General features: G+C 49.4%; 1 protein-coding gene across 14 annotated transcripts in view; it reads left to right on the top strand.

Annotated features, from left to right (window-relative positions):
* The window catches only part of FBN3 (fibrillin 3), an 89,150-nt gene that overhangs the window by 46,134 nt on the left and 22,292 nt on the right, over positions 1-20,724 (top strand). For 11 of the 14 annotated variants that reach the window (XM_065536394.1, XM_065536389.1, XM_065536385.1 and 8 more), the window contains 18 exons: positions 163-288; positions 3,158-3,283; positions 3,971-4,120; positions 6,104-6,175; positions 10,002-10,127; positions 10,410-10,535; positions 10,844-10,969; positions 11,332-11,448; positions 11,920-12,048; positions 12,859-12,978; positions 15,181-15,306; positions 16,533-16,685; positions 16,827-16,892; positions 17,116-17,241; positions 18,612-18,731; positions 18,844-18,966; positions 19,581-19,715; positions 20,414-20,539. In XM_065536394.1, coding sequence (XP_065392466.1) covers positions 163-288; positions 3,158-3,283; positions 3,971-4,120; positions 6,104-6,175; positions 10,002-10,127; positions 10,410-10,535; positions 10,844-10,969; positions 11,332-11,448; positions 11,920-12,048; positions 12,859-12,978; positions 15,181-15,306; positions 16,533-16,685; positions 16,827-16,892; positions 17,116-17,241; positions 18,612-18,731; positions 18,844-18,966; positions 19,581-19,715; positions 20,414-20,539 — 2,193 coding nt within the window. The remainder of the gene's footprint in view (positions 1-162; positions 289-3,157; positions 3,284-3,970; positions 4,121-6,103; positions 6,176-10,001; positions 10,128-10,409; positions 10,536-10,843; positions 10,970-11,331; positions 11,449-11,919; positions 12,049-12,858; positions 12,979-15,180; positions 15,307-16,532; positions 16,686-16,826; positions 16,893-17,115; positions 17,242-18,611; positions 18,732-18,843; positions 18,967-19,580; positions 19,716-20,413; positions 20,540-20,724) is intronic. The other 3 variants (XM_074025640.1, XM_065536384.1, XM_065536386.1) reach the window with 2 other exon arrangements.

Raw genomic sequence — 20,724 nt, 5'->3', positions numbered from 1 at the left:
TGTGTCCAGCCGTCAAGATAGACCCTTCGAATGTCTATCAGTCATGGACAGCTCTTGGGGATCCTCGAGAGGGCCCTGGAAAACCCAGAGCTTAGCGTGGGTGCCCCTTAAGTCCTCTGCATGAGTTTAGCTCCCAAACATGGCTTCCTTACTTCCTGACAGACATCGACGAGTGCCAAGAGCTGCCAGGGCTGTGTCAAGGGGGTGACTGCATCAACACCTTTGGCAGTTTCCAGTGTGAGTGCCCACCTGGCTACCACCTCAGTGAGCACACCCGCATCTGTGAGGGTGAGCATGGACTCTCTTTGGGGTGGGTCAGGCTCTTCCGCTCTCTCCCTGCCTTCGTGCCCTGCCAAGCCTCACAAGGGTCGAGGAGGGAAGGCCTCATAGAAAGGCTTCTGCCCCCTGCCTCCTCTTTTGTCATGATCTGTCAGTTCCCTCTTGCTGCTTTTAAGATGTTCATGGCTGCTGTGGATCTGTGGCGTGGGGGATGGTAGGCAGGCCCTTAAAAACGCCACGACACTCCCTTACAAAGTACAGCAGCTTCTTTCTTCACCATTTCTTTGTCTGGGTGTTGTAAGCTTTTGACTGGATTCCAGAGTTCTGCAAAAGTTGATTTTTGTCTGTTTTGCCAGCTCAATAGTTACTTTTGTGGAGGAATGGAGCCCTGGAGTTCCCTACTCTGCTATTTTTGGTGACATCACTCTTAGCATGCTAATATTCCACAACCTATTTTTGCCTGCTAGCTAAGAATACTTTATTACACTTTTTTCGGTGGTTGAAAAAAACAAAAGAAGAATAACATTTTTTGACACATGAAAATTATATGAAATTCAAGGCTGGGTGCGTGGCAGCTCACACTGGTAATCCCAGTAGTTTGGGAGGCTGAAGTGGGAGGATTGCTTGAGGCCAGGAGTTCAAGACAAACCTGGGCAACCTGGCAAGACCTTGTCTCTACAAAAAATTAAAAAGTTAGCCACGCATGGTGACTCATGCCTGTAATCCCAGCTACTTGGGAAGCTGAGGCAGGAGGATCACGTGAGCCTCGGAAGTTGAGGCTGCAGTGAGCTGTGATTATGCCACTGCACTCTAGCCTGGGTGACAGAACAAGACCCTGTCTTAAAAAAAAAAAAGAAAAAGGCTGGGCACGGTGGCTCACGCTTGTAATCTCAGCACTTTGGGAGGCCGAGGTGGGCAGATCACAAGGTCAGGAGTTTGAGACCAGCCTAGCCGACATAGTGAAACCCCATCTCTACCAAAAATACAAAAATTAGCTGCGCATGCTGGCACACGCCTATAGTCCCAGCTACTCGGGAGGCTGAGGCAGGAGAATCACTTGAACCTTGGAGGTGGAGGTTGCGGTGAGCCGAGATAAGGCCATTGCACTCCAGCCTGGGCAACAGGGTGAGACTCTGACTCAAAAAAAAAAAAAAAAAAGGACAGAGAGAAAGAGGAAGGAAGGAAGGAAGGAAGGAAGGAAGGAAGGAAGGAAGGAAGGAAAGAAGGAAGGAAGGAAGGAAGGAAGGAAGGAAGGAAGGAAGGAAGGAAGGAAGGAAGGAAGGAAGGAAAGGAAGGAAGGAAGGAAGGAAGGAAGGAAGGAAGGAAGGAAGGAAGGAAGGAGAAAGTTGTATAAAATTCAAATTTCAGGGGTCCATAAATAAAATTTCCTTGGAGCACAACCAGTGCCACAGTGTGTTTGCATATTTTTTGTGTCTGCTTTTCTTACTACATTGGCAGATTGAATAATCATGACACACTGTAGTTTGGTCTGCAAAACCAAAACAATCTGGCTCTTTACAGAAAAAGCTTACTGCCCCATGGACTAGAGTAATGATCAGATTGAGAATCAATTTTTTTCCCCCAAGAATACTTTATCCATAAGGTTCTTGATTCCTATCATATCATATTGGGAAGACGTGGATGATCCATTCTTGGTGATTATAAAACTGACTCGTGAACTCAGGTCATTTTGTTCCTAATAGAAGCAGTATCATCATCAACTTTATTTTTATGAATTTTTTTTTTTTTTTTTTTTTTTTTAGAGCCAGTGTCTCACTCTGTTGTCCAGGCTGGAGTGCAGTGGTGTAATCACAGCTCACTGTAGTCTTGACCTCCTGGACTCAGGTGATCCTCCCACCTCTGCCTCTCAAGTAGCTGGGATCACAGGTGTATGCCACCATGCCCAGCTAAATTTTCATTTTTTGAAGAGATGGGACCTCACTATGTTGCCCAGGCTGGTCTCAAACTCTTGGCCTCAAATGATCCTCCTGCCTTGGCCTCCCAAAGCAGGGATGATAGGCATGAGCAACTGCATCCAGCTTGTAAACTTTTTTTTTTCCCCTTAACATCATGTTGTTTTTGTTTGTTTGTGGGTTTTTGTTTATTTGTGTTTTAGAGCCAGGATCTCATTCTGCACCCAGGCTGGAGTGCAGAGGTGTGATCACAGCTCACTGCAACCTTAACTTCCTGGACTCAAGTGATCCTCCCAAGTGGCTGGGACTGCAGACATGCACCACCATGCCCAGCTAATTTTTTAAAATTTTTAGTAGAGATGGAGTCTTGCTATGTTGCCCAGACTGGTCTCGAACTCTGGGCTGAAATGATCCTCCCATCTCGGCGTCACAAAGTGCTCAGATTACAGACATGAGCCACTATGCCTGGCCCATATTACAGTTTTCTTTTTTTTTTTTTTTTTTTTTTTTTTTTTTTGAGACGGAGTCTCGCTCTGTCGCCCAGGCTGGAGTGCAGTGGCCTGATCTCAGCTCACTGCAAGCTCCGCCTCCCGGGTTCACGCCATTCTCCTGCCTCAGCCTCCCGAGTAGCTGGGACTACAGGCGCCCGCCACCTCGCCCGGCTAGTTTTTTGTAGTTTTAGTAGAGACGGGGTTTCACTGTGTTCACCAGGATGGTCTCGATCTCCTGACCTCGTGATCCACCCGTCTCGGCCTCCCAAAGTGCTGGGATTACAGGCTTGAGCCACCGTGCCCAGCCCATATTACAGTTTTCTTCATCACTAAGATGTGTGTGCGTTTTAGGCTGATTTTGAAACCAAACTTAGGTCCCTAGTGAAGTGGCCTTGCTGGGTCTCTGGAGGGGAGTTATTCAGACAATTCCTGGATGCTGCCCACTGTTCCCCTCCACTCCTCCTTTCCCTGCAGATATTGATGAATGCTCCACACACTCGGGCATCTGTGGCCCTGGCACCTGCTACAATACCCTGGGAAACTACACCTGTGTCTGCCCTGCAGAATACCTCCAAATCAATGGTGGCAACAACTGCATGGGTAAGAAGCATGATGACCTAGGGAAATGGCAGTCACAGAAGCAGCACCTGGGCATGGGAGGAACTGCTGGGAGCCTTCAAGCCTATGGACAGGGAGGATAAGCATATATGATGTGCTGATATGTGGCAGCAAACAAAACCGCAGGATTCAAGAGCCCAGAGCTGCCATGAACAGTTGCTCAGGTTGTGCACTGCTCAAAAAAGGCTGAAAAAAATGAATAGATCCCCCAAGTGTGTTGGGGGAGAGACATCAAGCCAATCAAGCCAGGCAGTAATCCCTCTCTTTTCTTTTTTTGAGATAGAGTCTCGCTGTGTTGCACCGGCTGGAGAACAGTGGCACAATCTCGGCTCACTACAACTTCCACCTCTGAGGTTCAATCAATTCTCCTGCCTCAGCCTCCCAAGTAACTGGGATTACAGGCGTGTGCCACTACACCCAGCTAGTTTTTGTATTTTTAGCAGAGACAGGGTTTCGCCATGTTGGCCAGGCTGGTCTCGAACTCCTGACCTCAAGTGATCTGCCCACCTCAGCCTCCCAAAGTTCTGGGATTACAGGCGTGAGCCACTGTGGCTGGCCAAGCCAGTAATCTTCAAATGAATGAGTTAACGAGTTCCCATCTCTTTGGCTCCCTCTTCCACTGATTTAGGTGACCCTTACCCACATTCTTCTCCTTTATGCCAACTACAGATATGAGGAAGAGTGTCTGCTTCCGGCACTATAACGGCACATGTCAAAATGAGCTGGCCTTCAACGTGACCCGAAAAATGTGTTGCTGCTCCTACAACATTGGCCAGGCCTGGAATAGACCCTGTGAGGCCTGCCCCACTCCCACCAGCCGTGAGTAACCCTCCTCAACCTTCTTCCCAGCCTGGCCCCTCGTAGCATAATGGTTAAGGAAACACAGTGCCCTTAGGGCTCTTAGATTAATTCTTGTTCTGATGAGAGCCAGAGAGTTGAAGTTCTGTCCCCCTATTAGTCCATTCTCATACTGCTGCGAAGAAATCCTGGATACTGGGTAATTTATAAAGAAAAAGAGGTTTGGATGGGCGTGGTGGCTCACGCCTGTAATCCCAACAGTTTGGGAGGCCAAGGCGGGTGGATCGCTCGAGGTCAGGCATTCGAGACCAGCCTGGCCAACATGGTGAAAACCTGTCTCTACTAAAAATACAAAAAAAAAAATAGGCCGGGCGCGGTGGCTCAAGCCTGTAATCCCAGCACTTTGGGAGGCCGAGACGGGCGGATCACGAGGTCAGGAGATCGAGACCATCCTGGCTAACACGGTGAAACCCCGTCTCTACTAAAAAATACAAAAAACTAGCCGGGCGAGGTGGCGGGCGCCTGTAGTCCCAGCTACTCGGGAGGCTGAGGCAGGAGAATGGCGTAAACCCGGGAGGCGGAGCTTGCAGTGAGCCGAGATCGCGCCACTGCACTCCAGCCTGGGTGACAGAGCCAGACTCCGTCTCAAAAAAAAAAAAAAAAAAAAAAAATTATCTGGGCGTAGTGATGCAGGCCCATAATCCCCGCTACTTGGGAGGCTGAGGCAAGAGAATTGCTTGAACCTGGGAGGTGGGGATTGCAGTGAGCCGCTATCACACCAGTGCACTCCAGCCTGGGTGACAGAGCAAGACCCTATCTCAGAACAGAAAAAAAAAAAAAAAAAAGGAGGTTTAAAGGACTCACAGTTCCACATGGCTGGGAAGGCCTCACAATCATGGCAGAAGGTGAAGGAGGAGCAAAAGCCCGTCTCACATGGTGGCAGGCAAGAGAGCATGTGCAGGGGAACTGCCCTTTATAAAACTATCAGATCTCATGAGACTCATTCACTATCACGAGAATAACACGGGAAAGACCCGCCCCCACGACTCAATTACCTCCCACCGGGTCCCTCCCATGACATGTGGGGATATGGGAGCTACAGTTCAAGTTGAGATTTAGGTAGGGACGCAGCCAAACTGTGTCAGTTCCCATGTATAGAAGGCAATACTTTAAAGTGAGCAAGGCAGCTTTTCTTCTATTTTGCAGATTTTGAGAATTCAGGATGGATCAATGGAGTTTTCATGGGTAGGGAAGGCCCTTGATGATTCACAGGAGTAGCTGGGGGTGGGATAGGGTGGGAGGGGGTCGGTAAATGTCCCAGGCTGGGGAGGAAAGCACAGCTGGTTAGAGAGACCATAGACCTCCTGGGCTGGGGAAGGGGCAGACCTGGAGAAACTCAGAGCCAGGATTGGGACCCTGATGGGAACATCGGTCAGGATGAGGGAAGGTGTTCTAGGCAGGGGCACAACAGGAGCCAAGGCCTGGAGGCAGGACTGAACAGAGTGTATTGACAGCAGGAATGAGTCCTGTCGGAATGATCTAGCAGCCAGCCCAGGCACCAGGAAGAGCTGCAGGAATGGGGCAGTGATGGGAAGGGGGCTTCTAGGGGTTTATTCATTTCCGTATTCATTTCCCAGAGCTGCTGCAAAACATTACTGCAAACTAGGTGGCTTTAAAAACCAGACATTGTGGCTCATGCCTGTAATTCCAGCTACTTGGGAGGCTAAGGTGGGAGGGTCACCTGAGCCTGGGAGGTTGAGGCTGCAGTGAGCCGTGATTGCACCGGTGCACTCCAGGCTGGGTGACAGGGTGAGACTTTGTCTCAAAAAAATTAAATTAAATTAAATTAAATAAGTGGAAGGAGGCAAAGGGTGGGGAGAGCAAAAAAAGTTCAAGGTGGCCAGTTGAGGGCTGGGCTCCAGGGATGAGGTGTCCCCTCTAGATGGGGAGCAGGCTGGGGTCAGGCCTGCAGCCCCAGACTCAACTTTGTTCCCCTTTGCGCAGCTGACTACCAGATTCTATGCGGAAACCAGGCCCCGGGATTCCTCATTGACATCCACACTCGGAAGCCCCTTGGTGAGTGAGCGGTTCCTGCTCTATCCCGGGGCACCCATCCACCTGGGTCTGCTTCTTCCCACCCCTCCCCTCCCCTACAGCTCTTTTCCTTACATCCATTCCTCCATCCTCCCCTCTTCCTCCTCCCACAGACCTCCAACTCCCCAGGAATCCTGCCCTCAAAAACACTTTTTTTTTTTTTTTTAAAGAATGACACTTTAAAATTTTTATTAAACCGTTATCCATTTTTTAAAATGATGGTTAAATATATGCAACATAAAATTTACCTTTCTAGCCATGCGCGGTGGCTCATGCCTGTAATCCCAGCACTTTGGGAGGCCGAGGTGGGTGGATCAGGAGTTCGAGACCAGCCTAGCCAACATGGTGAAACTGTCTCTACTAAAAATACAGAAAGTAGCTGGGCGTGGTGGTGCATGCCTGTAATCCCAGCTACTCGGGAGGCTGAGGCATGAGACTGGCTTGAACCCGGGAGGCAAAGGCTGCAGTGAGCCGAGATCCGCTGCACTCCAGCCTGAGGGATAGAGTGAGACTTTTTTTTTTGGTCTCCAGAAAAATACCATTTGAACCATTTTTAAGTGCGCAGTTCAGTGGCATTAAGTACATTTGCATTGTTTTGCAACTATCACCATCGCCATCTCCAGAACTTTCTCATTTTCTCCCACTGAAACTCTGTCCCCATGAAACTCTCACTCCCCATTCCCCTCAGTCCCTGGAACCCACCATTCTACTTTCTGACTCTGAATCTAACAGTTCTAGGGACTTCCTGTGAGTGGAACCACAGGATCTGTCCTTTTGTGTCAGGCTTATTTCACTGAGCATGATGTCCTCAGTGCATCTGTGTTGCAGTTTGTGTCAAACTGCTCCCCGCCCCTTTTTTTTTTTTTTTTTTTTTTTGAGATGGAGTTTTGCTCTTGTTGCCCAGGCTGGAGTGCAATGGCACGATCTCAACTCACTGCAACCTCCACCTCCTGGGTTCAGGCGATTCTCCTGCCTCAGCCTACTGAGTAGCTGAGATTACAGGCACCTGCTACCACGCCCGGCTAATTTTTGTATTTTAATAGAGGCAGGGTTTCACCCTATTGGTCAGGCTGTTCTCAAACTCCTGACCTCAGGTGATCCACCCACTTCAGCCTCCCAAAGTGCTGGGATTACAGGTGTGAGCCACTGCGCCTGGCCAGAATGCTCCCTTTTTAAGTTAGCAAGGTATTGCATAATTTAACACCTGCATGCCAAATTTCAACCATGCAGTGTTTAACTGATAAGCCCATTTTCATTTGTTTTAATCCTCTGAATATATTCTTCTTAAAAAATCAAACCATGGCAAATAAAACTCACTTCTCCTCCAGTTATCACCTCAACTCTGTCTCTTTTCTCCTTCTCTGGACATTCTTATGCTTTATAGCTGGAATATTTCTTTCTAGTTTTTTCTTCCTTCATTACATAATAGGTCTCCCACTGAAAATATATGACGTTGGTTTCTGGGGCATTTTACATAAATTATGTAATGCTTGACATGTTGGTTACAACTTGCTTTTTTCATCCAAATTGTGTCTTGAGGAACTGGCCAGGTTACTATCTGCCATGCAGCCTCTTTCTTTGCCCTGCCTAGAAGTGGTTCATGGTGCAGATACATCCCAGGTCCCCCACTGATGGGAACTTAGGTTGTTTCCAGTCCCCTACTGATGGACACTTAGATTGTGTCAGATCCCCTTTTGATGGATACTCGGGTTGTTTCCAGTCCCCTATTGATAGATAGGTGGATTGTTTCCAGTCCCCTACAGATGGATACTTATATTGTTTATAACAATTTTATTGAGATATAATTCACATACCACACACTTCACCCATTTAAAGTGTCCTATTTAGTGGTTTTGAATATATTCACAGAGTTATGCACCCATCACCTCAATCTAAGTTTAGAACTCATTTTCATCGCACAAAAATAACATTTTCATCACAGTCCCCCATTGATGGACGTTTAGTTTGTTTCCAGTCCCCCCTTGATGGATATTTAGGTTATTTCCAGTCTTCTATTGGTGGGCACTTAGGTTGTTCCCAGTCCCCCATTGATGGACACTTAGGTTGTTTCCTGTCCCCCATTGAGGGACACTTAGTTTGTTTCCAGTCCGCCACTGATGTACACTTAGATTGTTTTCAGTCCCCCATTGATGGACACTTAGGTTCTTTCAAGTCCCCTTTTGATGGACACTTAGGTTGTTTCAGATCCCCTTTTGATGGACACTTGGGTTGTTTCCAGTCCCCTATTGATAGATAGGTGGATTGTTTCCAGTCCCCTATGGATGGACGCTTATATTGTTTATAACAATTTTATTGAGATATAATTCACATACCACACATTTCACCCATTTAAAGTGTCCTATTTGGTGGTTTTGAATACATTCACAGAGTTATGCAACCATCACCTCAATCTAAGTTTAGAACTCATTTTCATCACACAAAAATAACATTTTCATCACAGTCCCCCACTGATGAACACTTAGTTTGCTTCCAGTCCCACATTGATGGATATTTAGGTTGTTTCCAGTCCCCTATTAATGGACACTTAGGTTGTTTCCAGTCCCCCACTGATGGACACTTAGATTGTTTTCAGTTCCCCATTGATGGACACTTAGGTTCTTTTTTTTTTTGTTTTCAGTTCCCCATTGATGGACACTTAGGTTCTTTTTTTTTTTTTTTTTTTTTTTTTGAGACAGAGTCTCGCTTTGTCGCCCAGGCTGGAGTGCAGTGGCCGGATCTCAGCTCACTGCAAGCTCTGCCTCCCGGGTTCATGCCATTCTCCTGCCTCAGCCTCCCGAGTAGCTGGGACTACAGGCGCCCGCCACCTCGCCTGGCTAGTTTTTTGTATTTTTTAGTAGAGACGGGGTTTCATCGTGTTATCCAGGATGGTCTCGATCTCCTGACCTCATGATCCGCCCGTCTCGGCCTCCCAAAGTGCTGGGATTACAGGCTTGAGCCACCGCGCCCGGCCAACACTTAGGTTCTTTCAAGTCCCCTTTTGATGGACACTTAGGTTGTTTCCAGTCTCCTACTGATAGACATTTACATTGTTTATATATAACAGCTTTATTGAGAAATAATTCACATAGCACACACTTCACCCATTTAAAGTGTCCTATTCAGTGGTTTTGAGTACATTCACAGTGTTACACAGCCATCACCTCAATCTAAGTTTAAAACATTTTCATCACACAAAAGTAAACCCTATGCCTATTAGCAGTCACTCCCTTTACCCCCTCCCTTCTGCCCCTGGCAACCATAAATCGACTTTCTGTCTCTATTGATTTGCTATTTCTGGACATTTCCTTTAAATGGAGTCATGCAATATTGTTCCTGTGTGTCTGGCTTCTCTTAGAAGAATTATTTTAGGTTTCAACCACGTTGTCACATGTTACAGGGCTTTATTCCTTAATAAGGCTGAAGAATATTCCATGGTACAGACATCCCATATTTTGCTCTGCATTCATCAATTGATGTTTCCAGTTTCTTGCTAAATAGCATCTCATACCGCTATCCTGCTTACGCTTAAGGCCGTTTCTTTCCAGCAAGGTTGCTGGGTCACAGGAAATGTGCATTTTTAGTTTAGAAAAACACACACTCGCTCTCTGCTCTTGTCTTTCCTCTCACATCCTGATCTCTTTCTGGTGTGAGTGGATGTATTTTGGCCACAGCAAGATTTTTCTGAGTGTGTGCTGATTTGTGGCCACAACATCCTCAACCAGATTGCAGGGCTAGTGGGTCCCTTCGCTGAGGGTCACTGGAAGTCCCAGGGGGCTGGGCTGCCCCTAATGGCAGATGCCCTCTGCAGACATTGATGAGTGTGGGGAGATCCCCGCCATCTGTGCCAGTGGTGTCTGCATCAACCAGATGGGGAGCTTCCGCTGCGAGTGCCCCACAGGCTTCAACTACAACAGCATCCTGCTGGCTTGTGAAGGTGCCACCTCTCCCTGTTCCCAGCCCTGGGGTCTGGGTGGGATGCATGTCTGCCACTGTGCAATCTGGGCAAGTAACTAAAACTCCGTAAGTTTCCATTTCTGCATCTGTATAATGGGCTAACACCTTTCCAAGGGCCTCCATCTCATATAACCACCCTCACTCCAGCTCTGGCTGCTTCCAGAGAGACCACCTGTTCCGAAGCATTGGACTGGGTTTCAGGTTTGATTCTGTCAGGATGGGCTTCTCTGTCACCCCCACCTCATTTGCTGTATTTGCCCAGATGTCGATGAGTGTGGCAGCAGGGAGAGTCCCTGCCAGCAGAATGCCGACTGCATCAACGTCCCCGGCAGCTACCGCTGCGAGTGCACCCGAGGGTACAAACTGTCGCCAGGCGGGGCTTGTGTGGGTGAGCAGGGTCTCTGGGAGGAGGGAGCTGGGCTCTGTTGCCCATGGGGACTTAGATGGGGTATGGATCTGTCCAGGTCTTTCTCCTTATCTATACTATTAGAGGGATCGGGGATGTATTGAGAGTGTCTGTTAATAGGATGTGATGGAAGTGAGAGCTCAGGTCAATGCTGAGAGCCTGACACCCCTGGTGGAAGTTTGAGTGGGGAACTTCAAGGCAGGCTCTGGCTTCTCCATTGCAGTAGGGAGAGCTCAGGCAAACACTGTGTGGTAGGGGCCCTGGGGACACCATGCTGTCTGCACCCCTAGGACGGAATGAGTGTCGGGAGATCCCGAATGTCTGTAGCCATGGCGACTGCATGGACACAGAAGGCAGCTACATGTGTCTGTGTCACCGTGGATACCAGGCCTCTGCAGACCACACCCTGTGCATGGGTGAGACCTTCATCTTCCCCCTCCTTTCAAGTCAGGCTGCCTGGGGTCTACACCTCCCCTGGGATGGAAGTGGTGTTTCTGTCCATCCTAGTTCACAGACAGATCCAAGTCTGGGTCCTGACATTAAGATCTTGGGTAAATGGCTGATCTGCCTCCCTGTGCCTCAATTTTCCCATTTGTAAAATGGGGGTGATAGATCACACAGGAGTACTTCCCAGCCATCACCCCCAGGGGTCACTGTCCAGTCATCTAGGCAGGACTGGGTGCAGGGGAGGACCACTAGGTCCAGCTGGCCTCTCACTCCCTAAGTCCCCCAATGCCCTGGGTGAGCTGGGCTGGGCTCTTGGGCTTTGCTTCTGCAGACATTGATGAGTGTGACCAGCAGCCTTGTGGAAATGGGACCTGCAAGAACATCATCGGCTCCTACAACTGCCTCTGCTTCCCTGGCTTTGTGGTGACACACAATGGGGATTGTGTGGGTGAGTCCGCTCAGTTGGCAGGCTGGCCACAAAGTAGGTTCTCAGAATCTAAGGAAGTGAATCTAGAAATTGACCACAGAAAGATGCCCAGAAAGTCTCCAAATATTTAGAAATTAAATAACGTACTCCTAAATAATCTACAAGTCAAATAAATCATAAGGAAAATTAGAAAATATTTTGAAGTAAAAGAAAATGAAAATGAAAGCATAACATATGAAAATACATAGGATGCAGCTAAGGGAGCACTTAGAGGCAAATTCATAGCATTACATAGTTATATTAGAAAATATCAGCAACTACCTTGTAAGATAGGTGGAAGGTTAATACACAGTCTATACATGAGTGCTCAAGTTGAAGCCAATGCTATCAACTCAACTCAGTTGCAGACAGAAGTACAAGGAAGCCTTGATCCCTTCAAGTTTTGTGGGTGACCCTCTCCCTCTACAGATTTTGCCTATCTCCCCTCTACAGATTTTGACGAGTGTACTACCCTGGTGGGGCAGGTGTGCCGATTTGGCCATTGCCTCAACACAGCTGGTTCCTTCCACTGCCTCTGCCAGGATGGCTTTGAGCTCACAACTGATGGGAAGAATTGTGTGGGTGAGTCTGCCTATGGTGCTTGGAGGCATCTTAACCAGCCCCTGCTCCATGTACACCACAGTTTGGTACTTCTGGGTGAGCATAGATCCTTTTACTACCCAAGCATTTATATTAAGGTTTAAAAAAATAATACCCAGCACTTTGGGAGGCTGAGGTGGAAGGATTGCTTGAGGCCAGGAGTTTGAGACTAGCCTGGGCAACATAGTGAGCTATCGTCTCTACAAAGAAATTAAAATTAGCCAGGAGTGGTGGCTATTGCCTGTAGTCCTAGCTACTCGGGAGGCTGGGGCAGGAGAACCACTTGAGCCCAGGAGTTTGAGGCTGCAGTGAGCTGGAGTCACACCACTGCACTCCAGCCTGGGCAACAGGGAAAGATCCTATCTCAAAATAAATAAATTAATTAAATAATTATAAAACCAGTACATCAAACCTATGTTTTTATGTATGGGATTTGAGGTGTAGGGTGAGGCTGTCTTGAAAATGTAAGTTTCCAGAAGCAAAGAATAGTAGAAGCGCTAAATAGTTACCATGGAAGGAATCTGCTGGTGGTGCCAGATTAGGAATCTTGCTACCTCTTCCCACTGGACACCATCTGGCCCCACCTATAACCCCACGAGAGTCAGATAATCCTTCCCCAGCTGTCCCTGTGGTCCTGAGTCTCAGCCCTTGCCCTGGAGCCAGAATTGCCACTGCGAGGGCTTGTCCTTGGGCCCTCGGTGATCACACAGTAATTGCAGGTGTTGGTCCCAGTCCCAGGTGAGCCCCCTGCATCCTGGCTGGCACAAGGACCCTTCTTTCTTCTTTTCGCAGACACCAATGAGTGCCTCAGCCTCGCAGGAACCTGCCTACCAGGCACCTGCCAGAACCTCGAGGGCTCCTTCCGTTGCATCTGTCCCCCTGGCTTCCAGGTGCAGAGTGACCACTGCATTGGTGAGTGTCCAGCCCCAACTCCCATTTTTGGGACCAGGGAGTGCCTCTCTTTCTCTATCCATAAAATGGGAATACCAGCTAGGGTTGTGACGAAGGTGGAGATGTACTTAACGCAGAGTGAAACACAGCTTCATAAACTATTATTGTCATTCTGATTGTTTCTGGACTTTGCGCTCAGGATTTTGTCTCTGGTGCCCACAGGCTTCCTCGTGAATCCTATAAATTGACATGGGTGTGGGGGGTCTCACCGTTTCTCAGTGCACCCAAATGTAGAGCTCCTCACTTGCTAACTGGTGATCAAGGACCAGTCTGGCCCAAGCTTCACTGTTGTAATCACCTATAGAGATGATTTCATGCAGTCTGGACTAACCAGTCTGGCCTGATCTCCTTTGGTCCATTTATCCACTTGGGCTAGCCTCAGAGAGTGTGGGCTAACCTGGACCAACCTGGGCTGAGCAGATGAGCTACCTTGTTCACTGTAGTCTAACCTGGACCAGTCTGGCCTGAGCAAATGGGCTAGCCTGGGCTAACCTGAACCAGTCTGGCCTGAACTCCTCTGATCTGGGCTTCCATCTGGGCTAGCCTTGTATAATCTGAACCAGTCTGGCCTGATCTCTTCTGATCTATTCTTTTTTTTTTTTTTTTTTTTTTTTTTTGAGGCAGAGTCTCACTCTCAGCTCACTGCAACCTCCACCTCCTGGGTTCAAGCGATTCTCCTGCCTCAGCCTCCTGAGTAGCTGGGATTACAGGTGCTCATCACCACACCTGGCTAATTTTTGTATTTTTAGTAGAAACGGGGTTTCATCATGATGGCCAGACTGGTCTCAAACTCCTGACCTCAAGTGATCTTCCCACCTTAGCCTCCCAAAGTGCTGGGAATACAGGCATGAGTCACCACGCCCAGCCTATTGTGATTTATTCTATTTGGGCTAGCTTAATACAACATGAGCTAACCCCATCCAGTGTAGGGTAAATATATCCAGTCTCAGTTAGCTTTGTGCAATTTTATTTTTTTTTAAGGTTTTAAAAATTTTTTCTATTTTTTCTTATTTTAATCTCAACAGTTAAGGGGGGACATGTGGCTTTTGCTTACATAGATAAGTTCTTCAGTGGTGATTTCTGAGATTTTGGTGCACCTGTCATCTGAGTAGTATACAATGTACCCAGTATGTAGTCTTTTGTCCCTCACCCCCCTCCCATCTTTCCCTGGAAGTCCCCAAAATCCTTTATGTCATTATTATGCCTTTGCATCCTCATAGATTAGCTCCCACTTGTAAGTGAGAACATACGATATTTGATTTTCCATTCCTGAGTTACTTCACTTAGAATAATGGCCTCTAGCCCCATCCAAGTTGCTGCAAAGGACATTATTTTGTCTTTTTTTTTTGATGGAATCTCGCTCTGTCACCCAGGCTGGAGTGCAGTGGCACGATCTCTGCTCACTGCAATATCCACCTCCCGGGTTCAAGTGATTCTTCTGCCTCACCCTCCTGGTAGCTGGGATTACAGGTGTGCACCACCACAACGCCTGGCTAAATTTGGCATTTTCAGTTGAAACGGGGGTTTCACCATGTTGGCCAGGCTGGTCTCCAGCTCCTGAACTCAAGTGATCCACCGACCTTGGCCTCCCAAAGTGCTGGGATTACAGGTGTGAGCCACTGCGCTTATTTTGTTCCATTTTGTGGCTGAGTAGTATTCCACGGTGTATTGCATACCACATTTTCTTTATCTACTCATTGGTTGATGGGCATTTATAAACATGATGGTTCCATATTTCTGCGATTGTGAATTGTGTTGCTATAAACAGGCATGTGAATGTGTCCTTTTCATATAATGACTTACTTTCCTTTGGGTAGATACCCAGTAGTAGGATTGCTGGATTGAATGGTAGTTCCACTTTTAGTTCTTTAAGGAATCTCCACACTGTTTTCCATAGAGGCTGTACTATGTGCAGTTTCAGTCTCTAATCATGAACTCTTCCTGACCATGACCTTTACTCTGGAGACACCTTCCGGGAAGGACCTACGTGCATACACAATGCTCACCTCGCGCTACAGCTCATACTGAGCTCTCAGGACCCCAGCCCCGCTGCAGCCCCTGGCTGGACCTGCACTCCATCTGCCCCTCCTCACAGCGGAGTCCTCTCCCCACTGGTGGAGGTCCTGCTTGCCCCCCACCCAGCTCATGTCCCTGCCCTTCCAGATATCGACGAGTGCTCAGATGAGCCCAACCTCTGCCTCTTTGGCACCTGTAGCAACAGCCCTGGGAGCTTCCAGTGCCTCTGCCCACCTGGCTTTGTCCTCTCTGACAATGAGCACCATTGCTTTGGTGAGTCTGCACAGGGCTCAGGGAAGAGGGTGGGAAGTGGGGCGGGGAAGGGTCAGATTGCCCAGAAAAGAGGGCTGTAGTTTCTTGTATGACCCTACGGGAGCTTTGACCAGGCAGAGGTGTCTCTCTGCATTAGCAGGGTTATCCTAGTGCCAGCAACCTCTTGGCTATAGAGGTCATGTCTACAGAGGGCTAACCTGGTCCATTTTGAGCTAGCCTGTGTGTGCTTCATTTAGGTTTTCCTTGTATTGGTCACATGACTATAGGCTGTCAGTGGGCTGGTTTTGTCCAGTTTGAGCTAGCCTAGACTACTCTGGGCTGGCTCCGTTTCAACTGGGCTAGCCTCATCTACTGTGGGCTAACCTCACCCAGCTTGAGCCAGCCTGTTCTCTCACAGGTCAGGGGCAATAAGGGTGAGAGCAGAGCCTGCAGTGCACCTCAACGAATAATTGCTGTTCTGGGAGGCTGGGACCCCAGCCTGCTGGTGAGGACTTGATAGGCGTCCAGAGCCGAAGATTTGGGTTTTGGAGTCTGAATTCCAGGTTCCTCGGGCTTTCTGGAATCAGTCATTTTGCCTCTCCAGGAAGGGGTTTTTGATCCAAGAGTAACCACCAAGTTTGATCTTTCTTCCTGGCATGAGAACACCCCAAAGCAATAAAGTGGGGTGCAATTCCAGCTGTCCCCTAAAAACCCCAGGGCAGGTTGGGGTCGGTGGCTCTTGCCTGTAATACCAGCACTTTGGGAGGCTGAGATAGGCTGATTACCTGAGGTCAGGAGTTTCAGACCAGCCTGGCCAATGTGGTGAAACACTGTCTCTACTAAAAATACAAAAATTAGCTGGGTGTGGTGGCACATGCCTGTAATCCCAGCTACTTGGGAGGCTGAGGCAGGAGAATCAATTGAACCTGGGAGGTAGAGGTTGCAGTGAGCCAAGATCATACAACTGCACTGCAGCCTGGGCAACACAGCAAGACTCCATCTGAAAAAAACAAAAAACCACCACCACCACCACCAATGAAAAACCCAGGGCAGATCCTCATTGGCCCAGAGTAGGTCACATGTCCATCCTCAAACCAATCACCATGACCAGGGGCGTGGCATGTTCTGATTGGCCACTGGCAGGATCAGCACAACCTATTCACCAGGACTGGGGTGCGAGAGGTCAGAGAGGCAGGTGGGCACTGCCAGTGGCCCTCAATCAGGGTAATGGAGCCCCCATCCCACAGACACACGGAAGAGTTTCTGCTTCACCCGTTTTGAGGCTGGGAAGTGCTCGGTGCCCAAAGCTTTCAACACCACCAAGACCCGCTGCTGCTGCAGTAAGAGGCCTGGGGAGGGTTGGGGAGACCCCTGTGAGCTGTGTCCCCAGGAAGGCAGCGGTGAGTGCCCACCCCTGTCCAGCCTCCCCTGTCATGATGCGCCCTCACCTTCCTCTCTCATTCTTCCCTCATCCTTCCCTGCACACACCTGGGGGCTGCACCTGGGCCCTGACTCTGACTCCCCTCCCCCTCTCTGTCCAGCTGCCTTTCAGGAGCTCTGCCCCTTTGGCCACGGGGCAGTCCCAGGCCCGGATGACTCCCGAGAAGGTGAGCCCCTCACCCACGTGCTCAGAGCCCCTTCTGGGCCACCCAGATCCATCTCCGCACTGCCTGGGTCTCTGAGTCTCAGGCTCCCGCTGAGAGCCCGAGTGGCCCTGGACCCTCCCAGCCTGGGGCTTGGGCTCTCATCCCCTTGGGGCCTTGAGTGTGGCCAGGGCTCTGGGGATTGCATGGTGACAGGAGCCATGTCTGCAACACCTGCCATCCGCAGACGTGAACGAGTGTGCAGAGAACCCTGGCGTCTGCACTAACGGCATCTGTGTCAACACCGATGGATCCTTCCGCTGTGAGTGTCCCCTTGGCTACAGCCTGGACTTCACCAGCATCAACTGTGTGGGTGAGTGGCCAGCCCTGCTCCAGCCCTGTCCCAGGCCCCTCCCAGGACAGGAAGGAACAGAGCAGGGCAGGGAAGACACTCCCAGGCAGTGGGCGAGATCCTGTCCTTACCCACTGCCTCTCTCCCCCATTCGCTTTTCCTCCCTCTGTACTTCACTCACTCATTCATTCACTTACTCACTCATTTTCTTGCTCATTCATTCACTCACTCACTTATTCATTTACTCACTCACTTATTCATTTACTGACTCATTCATTCACTGACTCATTTATTCATTCACTTGCTCACTCATTCACTTCTCCATTTTCTCATTCACTTCTTCATTTTCTCATTCATGCACTCATTTATTCACTCAATCTACTCCCTCATTCATGTACCAGTTCACTCACTCATTCACTCCTTTGCTCACTCATTCCTTCACTTGTTCATTCATTCACTTGTTAATTCACTAACTCCCTCATTCATTCACACCTCACTCATTCATTCACTTGCTCATTCATTTATTCATTTACTCACTTATTCACTCATTTGCTCCCTCACTTATTCACTTGCTAATTCACTCACTCATTCACTCCTTTGCTCACTCATTCCTTCACTTGTTTATTCATTCACTTGTTCATTCAATCACTCCCTCATTCATTCACACCTCATTTAGTCACTGGCTCATTCATTCATTCACTCATTCATTCACTCATTCACTCGTTTGCTCCCTCGTTTATTCATTTGCTTATTTGTTCACTCATTCATTCATTCCTTCATTTGTCTCCTTGCTCATTCACCCATCCAATCACTCATTTATTCACTTACTCACTCGTTCCTTTGTTCATTCATTCATGCTTTCACTCACCTATTCACTCATTCGTTTCCTCATTTGCCCCCTTGTTCATTCATTCACTTCCTTGCTGATTCCTCCATTCACTCACTCACTAATTCACCCACTCATTGACCCCTTTACTCACTCATTCCCTTATTCATTTAACCGTTCATTCACTTATTCATTTATATGTTTTATAGAGATGAAGTTTTGCTATGTTACCCAGGCTCTGTTCGAACTCCTGGACTCAAGAGACCCTCTTGCCTCAGTTTCAGTTACTGGTTTAATCACTCCTTCATTCACTGGTTCATTCGTTCACTTATTGCTTATTCACTCACTCCCTTACTCACTCATGCATTCCCTTACCTGCCCACTTGCTCACACATTCACTCATTCATTCACTAAACACATACCACTTGCCTGCCCCATAGCCAGACTAGAGGTGCATTCGATCTGGCCCCATCCGAACTGTGGTGGTCAACAGGCAGGCAGATGGGATGCTATTGAGGATGGGGGACCCTCTGCAGGCATTGACCACCCCCTTACCCCCACCCAGACACAGACGAGTGCTCTGTCGGCCACCCCTGTGGGCAGGGCACATGCACCAACGTCATCGGAGGCTTCGAATGTGCCTGTGCTGACGGCTTTGAGCCTGGCCCCATGATGACCTGTGAGGGTACGACTCTGCTTGCCCAGGACCTGGGCCGTGTGACGGAGATGCCTGGGGGAGGGAGTGGAGGTCCTACCCACAGCCCCCCCACAGCTGGCACCTCCACTGGCCTCCCCAGACATCGACGAATGCTCCCTGAACCCGCTGCTCTGTGCCTTCCGCTGCCACAATACCGAGGGCTCCTACCTGTGCACCTGCCCAGCCGGCTACACCCTGCGGGAGGATGGGGCCATGTGTCGAGGTAGGCCTGACCAACATGGTGAAACCCTGTCTCTACTGAAAATACAAAATCAGCTGGGTGTGGTGGCGCATGCTTGTAATCCCAGCTACTTGGGAGGCTGAGGCAGGAGAATCACTTGAACCTGGGAGGCGGAGGTTGCAGTGAGCCGAGATCCTGCCACTGCACTCCAGCCTGGGCGACAAGAGCAAAACTCCGTCTCAAAAAAAAAAAAAAAGAAAAAAAGAATCCTGCAATGCACACAGAACAGCCACCCACCACAGAGAGCTTTCCTATCCCAAATTTCACAGTGTCAAGGGTGGGAGACCCTGGTCTGGGACTCAATGTCTGTGGGGCTGTTTCAGAGTCAGTGTTCCAGGGGCCAGGAGCAGACTCACAGACCCTGACGTGGGCAGGGGATGCAAGCTTTGTGGGACAATTCCTGATTCCCTTAGCTTCTTGGAAGCTGGGGCTGGGCAGGAGCCTCCTAGGCTCCCTTCCTAGGAGGGATGGACACCTGACAGGGCCTGCAGGGAATTTACTCAGGTCCCACCAGGGCTGACGTAGGGTGGAATCCAGGTCCCCACAGCCGTGGGGTGCCTGGCCTTGGCTGACCATCTGTCCCTGGTCATCCGAAGATGTGGACGAGTGTGCAGATGGTCAGCAGGACTGCCACGCCCGGGGCATGGAGTGCAAGAACCTCATCGGTACCTTCGTGTGCGTCTGTCCCCCAGGCATGCGGCCCCTGCCTGGCTCCGGGGAGGGCTGCACAGGTATGGGGGTACTGGAGCTTCAGGGGTGTAGGGAACCCCTTGTGGAAGCAAAAGGGTCGGACCAGGCACAGTGGCTCATAACTGTCATCCCAGCACTTTGGGAGGCTGAGGCGGGAGGATCGCTTGAGCCCAGGAATTTGAGGTTGCAATAAGTTAGGACAGTGCCACTGCACTCCAGCCTGGGCAACAGAGCGAGACCCCATCTCCAAAAACAATAAAAGTAAAAATAAGGCCTGGCACGGTGGCTCACGCCTATAATCCTAGCACTTTGGGAAACCAAGGCGGGTAGATCACCTGAGGTCAGGAGTTTAAGACCAGGCTGGCCAACATGACAAAACCCCGTCTCTACCAACAATTTAAAAATAATAATAAATTTAAAAAAAATTAGCTGAGCAAGGCGGCGGGCATCTGTAATCCCAGCTACTTGGGAAACTGAGGCAGGAGAATTGCTTGAACCCAGGAGGCAAAGGTTGCAGTGACCTGAGATGGTGCCATTGCACTCCAGCCTGGGTGACGGAGTGAGACTCTGTCTCAAAATAGAAAATAATAAAAATAAAAATAAATTAATAAAATTAAATTAAAATAAAAATAAGCAAGAGGGCCTGGGCAGACCCAAAGGGGCCCTTTGGGGCTGTGGAAGAGACAGGTTGCCTGTGGCCTACCCCACACCCTGGTCTGCCTCATCCCTCCCATCTCAGATGACGATGAATGCCGCGCTCAGCCTGACCTCTGTGTCAATGGCCGCTGCGTCAACACCGAGGGCAGCTTCCGGTGCGACTGTGATGAGGGCTTCCAGCCCAGCCCCACCCGTACTGAGTGCCACGGTGAGTGTGGCTGGCCACGCACAGTGGATGCCCCCACCTACCATGTGGCACCCACTGCCTGTCCCCCCACTGCCTGTCCCCCCACTGCCTGTCCCTCCCACTGCCTGTCCCCCCACTGCCTGTCCCCCCACTGCCTGTCCCTCCCACTGCCTGTCCCCCCCACAACCTGTTCCCCCCACCGCCTG

The sequence above is a fragment of the Macaca fascicularis genome, chromosome 19 (assembly GCF_037993035.2).
Source record: "Macaca fascicularis isolate 582-1 chromosome 19, T2T-MFA8v1.1".
NCBI lineage: Eukaryota > Metazoa > Chordata > Mammalia > Primates > Cercopithecidae > Macaca > Macaca fascicularis.
Note: the sequence above shows the minus strand (reverse complement) of the source record. Positions and strands in the feature narration are given on the sequence as shown.